Below are 10,405 nucleotides of genomic sequence, written 5' to 3'. Positions count from 1 at the left end.
TGGTCCTCGACTTTTCTTATCCCGAGTCACTCATTAATCCTTGAGGGTCACGTACTGCTTTTAGTTCATCATCTGTTTGTTTGTGTAGCGTTTTTTTTGTTGTTCTTTTTTGGTTGGTTGGGTGTGTTGGGTTTTTTTTTTTTTTTAAGTGGAGACAGTAATACTTAGCAATGTCCATAGGATTTAATTGCTTATAGAGGAATCCACCACGAAAAGCAGTGTTGTCTACTAGGAAAAACAACGGTTAATTCTGTGCAAGCACGTGCATTTTCCTTCTGTTGAAATATTTTAAATTTATTACTTTGGTTAAAAGCCTTTTTCCCAATAAGGGGTTCTTTTGTCACTGAGAACCTTGCACTTGACTTAAAGCTCAAGAGAGGACATGAGAAGAGGCTCTAAAGTTCTTGCTTGTTTTAAAATGTTAGATTTCATGTTAAATATATATTTATTGCATACTAACTTTTGTTCTTTCAAACCTAAAGAAGTACCTTTAAAAGTAATGTTGGTTTAGCAGGAAAATAAATATTTTTTATGGTCTCCTGGTAAATGTACTTTTTTTTACTTTTAGAGCATGAAGCAGAACAGCCTCAATTTTCAGATGTTCTTCAATCAAAACAAGATCCTGAATCAAAACGAGGATCAGTGAGTACAGTTCAAGTAAAAAATCTGCACAGAGCTGGATTTTGAATATTTTAAACAACTAAATGGGAAAATTAGGTACCCACAGGGTAGACTCATTCATAAAATCAGAACAAAACTATTATTTGTCAAACAACCTCTTTGAACCAACAAATGTAATATTCCAAATAATTGCTTGTATTTAAAGCAACTTGGATAATGCTGTCCTAAAATTAGATGGCCAGCTGTGTTTGGGTTGTGCCTCTCACTGTCTTTTTGATGCTCTGTAGGCAGGGCTCAAGTGTGCAAGGATCCCCTGTGGGTGGTGTAAAGCAGAGCCAGTACTGGAACACAGGGGAGCAAGGACTTGGGGGAAAGCCAAGTTCACATATGGGGTAGGTCACATAGCTGTGGCCACTGGAATCAGTGTAATTAAACCTGCTCAGAGGTGTGGCCACTGGAATCAGTGTGATTAAACCTGCTCAGAGGTGTGGCCACTGGAATCAGTGTGATTAAACCTGCTCAGAGGTGTGGCCACTGGAATCAGTGTGATTAATCATGCTCAGAGGTGTGGCCACTGGAATCAGTGTGATTAATCATGCTCAGAGGTGTGGCCACTGGAATCAGTGTGATTAATCATGCTCAGAGGTGTGGCCACTGGAATCAGTGTGATTAATCATGCTCAGAGGTGTGGCCACTGGAATCAGTGTAATTAAACCTGCTCAGAGCTGTGGCCACTGGAATCAGTGTGATTAAACCTGCTCAGAGGTGTGGCCACTGGAATCAGTGTGATTAAACCTGCTCAGAGCTGTGGCCACTGGAATCAGTGTGATTAAACCTGCTCAGAGGTGTGGCCACTGGAATCAGTGTGATTAAACCTGCTCAGAGCTGTGGCCACTGGAATCAGTGTGATTAAACCTGCTCAGAGGTGTGGCCACTGGAATCAGTGTGATTAAACCTGCTCAGAGGTGTGGCCACTGGAATCAGTGTGATTAAACCTGCTCAGAGGTGTGGCCACTGGAATCAGTGTGATTAAACCTGCTCAGAGGTGTGGCCACTGGAATCAGTGTGATTAAACCTGCTCAGAGGTGTGGCCACTGGAATCAGTGTGATTAAACCTGCTCAGAGGTGTGGCCACTGGAATCAGTGTGATTAAACCTGCTCAGAGGTGTGGCCACTGACATGAGTGTGTTACAAGTGTAGGGGCCTCATCCCAGCAGCTGCTTTTCAGTAGCTCATCCATCCAACTGAATTTGGGAGGGAAACTGTTTGGATGAGAGAGTTTTCATAGCATTTTTCACAGCAAACTGTGATGTGGTGCATTCTCGGGGATAAAAGGATGCATCTGCCTTTCTGGGGCAGGTGTAGCTCAGGGGCTGTTAGGAGTATTCTGCTGGCTGACTGTAACAGTTTCTGCACTCCCAAAAACCTTACATGAAATTGTGGGCTGCCTTTTTTCATGGTATCAGTACTTGTTTCTGTTTGAGGGAACTTTAGATTTGGATTTGCATCTGCTCTGAATTTCTCTGTGCTTTATACCAAGCAATGTTTCTTTTCCTGAAAACTTGAATATCAGGAGTTCTGCACAATATGAAAGAGATATTTAAGCTTCTGAGTGGAAGATACTTATTCAGAAAATGCTACCAAATTTCAATTTCCAAATAATTACTATTTCTTACAATGGATAAAATATTTTTTAAATTGTGATATCTCACCATATTCTATCTAAAGGAGTCATATACCCTCTGTTAGGTTTGGATGATTTTACTGTGCTGGCAACTGCAGAAGTTTTTAAGTGTAATTATATATTTTCAAGTATCACATAATATCTGAAGTAGAAATTATAATTTCATAATTTTTAACTGACCTTATGATTTTTCCTGTTGAATTGGTTTGTGTATTCTTGTCTAGTCTGTTGGGGTATTTAGACAGGATACATTTATTTTGAACAGGTGCCTTTGGAAGCAGAAATGTTGCATCCATTACACATGGAACAACCTTTTTCTGCCCCTGCAGCCCAAAATCTGCTTTCCATATTCAAGGAAGCTCCCTCTGGAGAACCCCCTGATCCAAAAAAATGTAAGTAGGAGTACATTATCTTGAACTCTGCTGTGATTATTTTTCTTGCACATGGCAAGGGTTTGTAATTTTTTAAATTGAGAGTGTTAACAGCTGCAACACCTTTGCTTGTGTGGAATTTGCATGGTTAGGCTCCTGGTCTGAAAATAGGGAGCCAGCTTGGCCACTTGGTCAATGGAAGAAATCTCCAATTGTGCATTACAAACCAACAGCATTGACTAGCTAAGGTAGTTCTGTGCTCTTCTGAATATGTGACTTTTTATTTAGCCATTTAAATCAGAAATGGCAGGCATCTCTTCCTCTAATTTAATAATGCAAAACTAGGATCAATAGGCTAAAGAGACAATTGAATTTGAAAACTCCTGTCAAAATAATGTCTTTACCCATCAGATTACAAATTAGAATGGAAACAGCTCTGAAGTTTTCTTCTTCCACTTTTATCAATTCCTATACTTTATAGTAAATTTACCAAGCAGCAACATGTTTTTATAATGCATTTTAGCCCTTCATTTTGTCTTCTCTTCCATTAATTCTTGCTCATTAGGAATTCCTGGTGCTAGTCAGAAACAGTGCTACCCTTGGCTTTTATATAAATGTGTCCTCCCAATTATGAGCATTTTCTGGCAGTATATGACCCAATTAAGGGTATAAAGCTGAGAATAAATTCAGTGTTTCAGCTGTGTTGCCAGAAGAGAACACTCCTATGACTTAATCTGTACTGATCACACCAAAACCTGAATGTTTCCTGACTGGAGAGAGGTGCCAACCCAGACAGTCCTTTGATAGGGGAAAATTGGATACGTGGAGTCATGTTAAAATTTCTGAAGGATCTGGAAATTATGAACCAATTATGAAAAAGAAATCACAGCACCACTAAAATGTAACCTTTGGTTTTTTCTCTGTCTGGAAATTCAGTTTTATGACTAACTCTGATCATGCAGATTGTAAAGGGCATGAGATACCAAAGTGGTCTAACTGCAGCAGCACTGAGTTCAGCACAGGCTAATTTCTTCCTGTCAGGGTAAATTAGTTCATAGAGCCTTTCACTTCTGTGACTAAACTGCTTCTGGTGTCTGAGTTTATTCACTTAAAAGTAAATTCTGCCACCTCTGAGGCACGCTGAGTTGGCAGCATTGGTGCACCTTTGGTTTGAAATTCACTCAAGTTTAGGTTGTGTTGGCTGAGGAGAAGTGAGGACAGATCAGTGGCTGTACCTGAACAGAAAGAGTCTGCTTAGTCCAAGCTGTGATGGTATTGACAAAATGACTGGTACTGACTTGATAATATCTGATGTTTGTCTTTTTGTGAAATCCAAGTGCTTAGCTCTAAGTGAAGGCTGCCCTGTTTTGCTCAGGTTCTCCTCGAGAATTCTTGGAGTTTTACATATTCCCAGTGCTCTTACCCGGACTGGCTGCACTCTTGCATGAAGCAGAGAAGGAGAAGTGTTTTGAGGTTAGTTTGTAATTTTCATTTCAAATCACTGGCAGGAAGTTACAGCCTTTTATTTCACAGGCAGTGTTTTCTTCAGTTTGGTCTTTTGCAAGAAAACCAACCACAATAATATGATATAACATCTCATGGGTTGTTTTGGATCTGGTTTTAAATGTGGTTTTCTCCAGTAATTCAGAACAGAGTACATTCTACATGAACTTGATCATTATGACAATCTCTAGCTCCCAACAAATCGTCCTTAAATTTCCATTTGTGTCTAGCCTAAATAGTGTTGTGTTTTAGAGGAACAGCTTCCTTTCAGATGAATACATTTCACTCTATTGAGGGTGATGTACAGAACTTGAATTTTACTTCATGACTCAATTGTTTTTGCTGGTCTGGCATCCTAACAGAGACAAATTTTCTATTTTAGCTTGGTTTTTTTCTGTAAATTCCATTTAATTGGAAGACAGGGTATCCAGCATGAATGAGCTTATAAAAATGTACATTTAAAAAATATTTGTTTGCTGCGTGTGTTTTTATAAATCTGTTTTCAGAGTATGTCTAGAGAGACATTCCTCATTGTCTACAGGGAATGCTTAAAGACCCCTAGAACTGGTGCAAAATGAAGCTCATTGTATCCCTGCAGCCTAGCAGGCCTCCAGCAGTACCTTAGGTACTGGGAGCTGGGGGGATTCCCATCATTTCTGCTATTTTCTCCAACCATGGCAATTTCAATTTCAGTTCCTAACCTGTACATTTAATACCAGTTATTTCAAAATTTTCTCGGTCTTCACAAAATTCGTGTGTGCCTATAAACTGATTGATTTACAGGTGTGTATATGTATTTATAGTCTGTGAGGAATACAGGTGAAATAGGAAAATGGTCCATTTGCATGACATCTGTGACTGTCATTCCTGCCATCACATCTACATCAGCTAGCCAAGAACAGGTTGGACATAGATATCCAGAAGCATGTATCCTTTACCAGGACAAAGGCATGTCCTACAGCTGGTTTAAAATACAGGCTTTGACAGATGTTAGCTATTTCTAAAAGCAATAAAACCTAAATACAAAGATCTTTTTAAAATATTAAAATTCTTAGAAATATTTCCATTTCAAACTCAGACAAAGTAACCTTAGATTTGTTCTATTTTTAATCAGAGAAATTTTGCAGATCTTCAGTGGTGTATGTATTAGAAAGTGTGTGTGCTGAAAATGGATTTTGTATGGGTCTGTGTGCTGCTTTATGGAAAACTACTAAAATAAATTATTTTTTAATACATAGAAACTTCATAAAAATGAGTTCAGCTTATAGAAAACACACTTATGTGAGGAGATGCCCAGCTACTGAGGAACCAAGCTTAGGAAAGCAAGCTGATGTCAGGTGATGGTTTTCCACTGTGACCTCATTTCTTCCTCCTTTTGAACAATAACTAGGAAAACAATAGCTCTTTGTGCCTGCCATATAATTGAATATTTGTGTTCTTTTCCATTGCTGTCCAGGTGCTTGTACTTGGACATTCTGTTTCCTTATCTGACATAAATACGTGATTTCTAGTTACACTTGTGTTTGGTAAGATGGATTTGGAACTCTTTACAATTTGTGTTAAAATGGGTAATGAAATTTTAGGATCTAAAACAGAGTCCTTAGAAACCCAGAGCAAAGTAGGAAGAGGGAGAAAGGGTCTTGTGATAAACACCTTGGAAGATAGCTTCCACAAATAAGAGGGCAACAGAGATTCAAAAGATTCATGGAATTCTTGAGACAACAGGAGATGAACAAGATTAATTGTGATTAAGCTAACTGAAATCATGAAGGATGAGAAAAGACTACTGGGTTTGAATTCTGGCTAGGCATGAGTCCTTACAGCCTGTAAAGGGCAGTTGTATAGAATAAACCAGTGGAAGACAAATGGAAGAAGCACTGGAAGGAAGGGAGGAATACTCAAACTGACTGAAATCAATATTGAATGAGCCTGGGAGAAGAGAGAGGGAATGGTGAGAGAGAATGAAGAGTGGGATTTTGATGAGAGGGACTAAAGGTTTTCATGTTTTGAAGGGAAATTAAGATGAATGAGAAGAGAATGGGAAGTTAAATAGGGGAGTTTTTGAGCAATTGAAATTGTGTTAAGGGAGATCAGATCATGGGGCCAAGAGAGGAATTCAATAAGGAGACCAGAGAAGGTGCATCCATGTCTGGAGAGGAAGAATTGTACAGTCACGTGGGAAAGTGAGGAAAGGGAAATGGTTTTGCTGGAAGCAGGGAATTGTGTAGGAAAGATCTTTTTTGGAAGGTGATAAAGAAACATAACAATTCAGACATTTAATTTAAAATAGGCTCTCTTGCATTATGTGATGCATACAAAAAATCTGAAAAGCTAAAACCTAAAAGAACCACCAGCTGCTAGATATATGTGCAGACTTCAAATATGAGAACAGTCTGCAGAAGCTTCATTTTTAAATTAGACATGAAAGAAACCTATTAGGTTGCCCAGTGTATTCCCTCACTGATTTTTTTTCCTACCATAAGTTCTCCTGTGTTTTATCCCATCTGCTGTCAAATGCCTACAGGGGAAAGACTATTTTCTTAAATCTTTTCTCTCATGAGAGCTGACTAATGCATTCATTTTTCAGCATTAAAACTGAGCAATGTATAAATGTTTTTATTAGCGTAACTCTGACTTTTCTTTCTAGTTAGCTATCACAGGAGGAGGAAGCTGCATCAGGCTCTGTAATGGAATATATTATATTTAAAAGTATGATAGATCAGGGAAAGGGAATGGAAGAAGGGTTCCTAATGACTTTGCCATTTTCTGATCACCAGTATATTTTCATGGTTATTACCAAGCACATCATATTTAAACTGACAAATGGAAAATGAATTTGGAATAGAAACAGTTTATAAACACATCTGCAGGTTAACAATGCACATTGTGCAGATATTTCCTGTTTTTATCCGGATTCATGCAGCATAGGTGGAATGTGTCAAAGGCAGGTCAATTTATGCAATTTTTTTCCCTTTATAAATGTTGACTGCTGTGCAACTAATGATTTAATTTACTAGCAAAATAAACTGTTTCCTGGCAAAGAAAATAAGGTAAAAGAATATTCAGCTTGATTGAATTCCTCTCTGCTAAGTTCACTGCCTCTAACAAGGATAAAACAAGATGAATTGGATTCCTTTGGTGATAGCTGTTTTGACAACCCTGTTCTGATAATTTTTTCCCATTGCAAAGGAAAAGCAATTTACTTAAAACAGATTAAATTACAACTGCTAGATTAAATTGAATTTTGTTGTCAAAGTGTAGAATTTATTCTCTGAAACAATTCACTAAGTAATGGGACCCAGGTTCATACTGTGATTGAGAATAGCTGTGCAGTGGCAATCAGACTCTGCTGTTTGCTTACAGATTCTGTTCAAGTCAAGATTTGTCCATTTAACACCTAAAATGACTCATAGAAAGTGTGAGTGAAGGTATTGGTCTCTTAAAGTTTAGGTGTTTGGCTTCTTGGTACAGTATCTGGTGTTAGCATAAGTGTGAAAATTGCACGAGGAGCTGTTTCTTCCCAGCCAAGCACTTAATGGAGCCCTACCTGAGCCCCGAAGCTTTGGTTGTCACAAAACAGGTCAGAAAGGCACATGTGGCTCAGGATTCATAATTGTTTTATGATGATCTCTTCTTCTGTTCTCCTGCTTCCTTTTTTTTTAAGCTCTCTCTTTTTTTCTTTTTTCCCCCTGTGGGAATCAGACTGTATTTCTACCAAGGGTAAGATTCTTCTAGAAAAGTAAAAGCTTTCCTGGGTATTCTGTAGGACTGCCCTGCAGCCTAGCACTAAACTTCACACTTGCCATCCCCCAGCCACGTGGCTGCCCTGTGTTCTTCCCTGGGCAGTCAGCACCTCACAGAATGTTCCTCTTCCACCTCCCCTGTGGCTGACCCCCAAATTCTGACATATACCATGAACTGAAAGAATTATGCTATGTAGAGCTTTTTTCCTGCCTCTCTGTTTGCATCTGAGGACAATGCTTAGAATACAGTAATTCTTCACGCATCAGATTTTCAATTACATGGTTTTTGTATTTTCCTTAGCAAGTGGTAGTAGTATCTTAATTTCTTACATTTTAGTCAAGACCCCAGCCTCTTTTGTGACATTAAGCAGTTTCACAAAAGCATTTGACCAGTGTGAATTGTTTTGCTCAGAAGCAGTAATTACAGCTGAATCTCCTGTTTGACAGGGTAAGTGTTGGGGTGGGAGCTCAGCTTGCTCTCAGCTCAGTGGCTGCTGTGGTGATAAAGCACTTGGTGCCTCTGGGCTTCAGGGGCTCAGTGGCTTTTAGGGTTCACTCTGACTGTGTGCATCCATAACACATCTCATGTCAGAGGGCTTCTGAAGATACTGATCAAGCTCTTCTGTTACTCCAGCCTGAACTCCATGTTATATTCTCCACATTATGGTTACTGTGGTTTGTGATAAGCAGGATGAGCACCCGTACTCATTTATACATTCAGTCTGTCAAGATGGAATGTGGAGAGGAAATCCTTGAAAAAAATAAGGGTCTTAATCCCTTCTGGCTTTATCAAAATTCAGGCTTTGAATGGCTGGCTGTGGTACTGGCTGCATGAGGCCCTAAGGATAACCTGCTGCAAAGCAATTTGCAAAAATTCTCTTTGTTGGTTAAGATTGAGAACTGGGAGCAAAAGGCACAAACGTTCTGCTGTGAAGCTCCAGGTTTTGAACTTTTTACCTGGTCCTCTGTAATGTCCATGGTATCTGTGGCTGTGGACAGACATAAACCTTCCTTTGGTTTTGCCTTCCTTTCTGGACCACCCAGCAGATGGTTTGGTCTGAGCAGGCATACAATACTCTGCTTGTGTGTATTCACATCTTCAGTCTGGTTCCATGCAGGAGGAAACAATATCCAATCAATGTTCCTTCTGTGTCTTGGAAGAAATGAAGTATTTTGAGTATGATAATAGAACTTTAAACAAAATGGCAAGGAATTTACAACATATTTTCATGTATGAATGAGTTCTGTTAATTTCTTCACAATGAAATTGCCACTTAAAAAGAGCACCATTCAGGGGTATTTGTTCTAGATATACTGCAGCAAATACCAAGATAATTTATGTAGAATTTTCTCACTCATAGTTTGTCTTGAAATCATTCCACAAAATTTCTAAAATTTTGGCTGAGCCACTGACTGTTGGCAGTAGCAATAATAAAAGAGTAATGTACTGTATATTTTATTTAATAAAAGCAGTCAATTTAGCTTAAACATATGACCAATCCAAAGATAATAAATAATTTGAAACTATCTTCTATCTTTAGGGAAAAAGAAACAAATTTATTGCCTCTGATTTCCTAACGGAGTGGTTATACAAGTAAGTGAATAATATTTATTGCTACTAAGTATGTTCATTGGTTCAAAGGCACTAATTTGCAAATTGAATAGCTGAAATTTAAATTAATATGAGTTGTTTTCCTTTTTCTTTAGCAAGAACCCAAAGAAGAAAGATGAGTCATTCACAGAATTGTTTTCCATTCCTTTTGTTAAGGACTGGCTAAAGGACCAGTAAGTTATTGCAGTACTCAGAGTAACCTTTTCTCCTTTATTCTTTTGCCCCTGCTCTCCTAAAAAAGTAATAGAGCTTCAGTGTGTTGACACTGTGCCCTCAAAATGCCTTTTACTGTGTGCAACAAAGAGCTGTGTGATACTTTCTAAATTGCTAGTGTATTACTTACAAGGTATTTTATACCAAAATTGGTCACAGAGAAATTAATTTAGAATTACTTAACATGTTAATTGTAGAGTGCAGGACATTTGAATAGTCTGGTAGTATTATGAACATCTTTGTACTCAGGAGTAGAGAAGTGTTTTCAGTGCTGCTTCCTACTATGGAAATCTGTGAGGGTATAGTCAAGAAATTCTTCTCTAACTGTAAGCAGCTGTTTTCGAAATACCTGTCACAATCCTTGGTGTCAGGATGCATTTCTGCAGGCATCTATGACTCTGAGAAATGAACACTTGTTTTGGCAGCCTCAGTCATCTATTCCTTGTTATTTTTGTAGAACCAAGCAGCACAATAGTTTTGAAAGAAATGTTACTGTCCTTGAGACTGCATTTAGTTTAAAATATAGCTGCTGTGTGAGAAGAGCAAAGGAGTGGTCCACAGTGAGGGAATAAGAAACTAACAGAGGTCAGATTTTAAAGAAAATTTTCCATTTGAGGACTTAATTGGAATTGGATTGGTAATTGGTGAAAACTTAGAG

General features: G+C 38.4%; 1 protein-coding gene across 8 annotated transcripts in view; it reads left to right on the top strand.

The window, feature by feature from the left end:
• Nucleotides 1-10,405, top strand: part of IQCK (IQ motif containing K) — a 38,113-nt gene that overhangs the window by 790 nt on the left and 26,918 nt on the right. For 3 of the 8 annotated variants that reach the window (XM_069029501.1, XM_069029503.1, XM_069029505.1), the window contains exons 2-5: nucleotides 569-642; nucleotides 2,571-2,697; nucleotides 9,464-9,516; nucleotides 9,630-9,707. In XM_069029501.1, coding sequence (XP_068885602.1) covers nucleotides 569-642; nucleotides 2,571-2,697; nucleotides 9,464-9,516; nucleotides 9,630-9,707 — 332 coding nt within the window. Of the gene's footprint in view, nucleotides 1-2; nucleotides 85-568; nucleotides 643-1,700; nucleotides 1,787-1,821; nucleotides 2,081-2,570; nucleotides 2,698-4,051; nucleotides 4,150-9,463; nucleotides 9,517-9,629; nucleotides 9,708-10,405 lie in introns of those variants that run through there. The other 5 variants (XM_069029498.1, XM_069029499.1, XM_069029504.1 and 2 more) reach the window with 4 other exon arrangements.

Source organism: Aphelocoma coerulescens, chromosome 14 (assembly GCF_041296385.1).
Source record: "Aphelocoma coerulescens isolate FSJ_1873_10779 chromosome 14, UR_Acoe_1.0, whole genome shotgun sequence".
NCBI lineage: Eukaryota > Metazoa > Chordata > Aves > Passeriformes > Corvidae > Aphelocoma > Aphelocoma coerulescens.
Note: the sequence above shows the minus strand (reverse complement) of the source record. Positions and strands in the feature narration are given on the sequence as shown.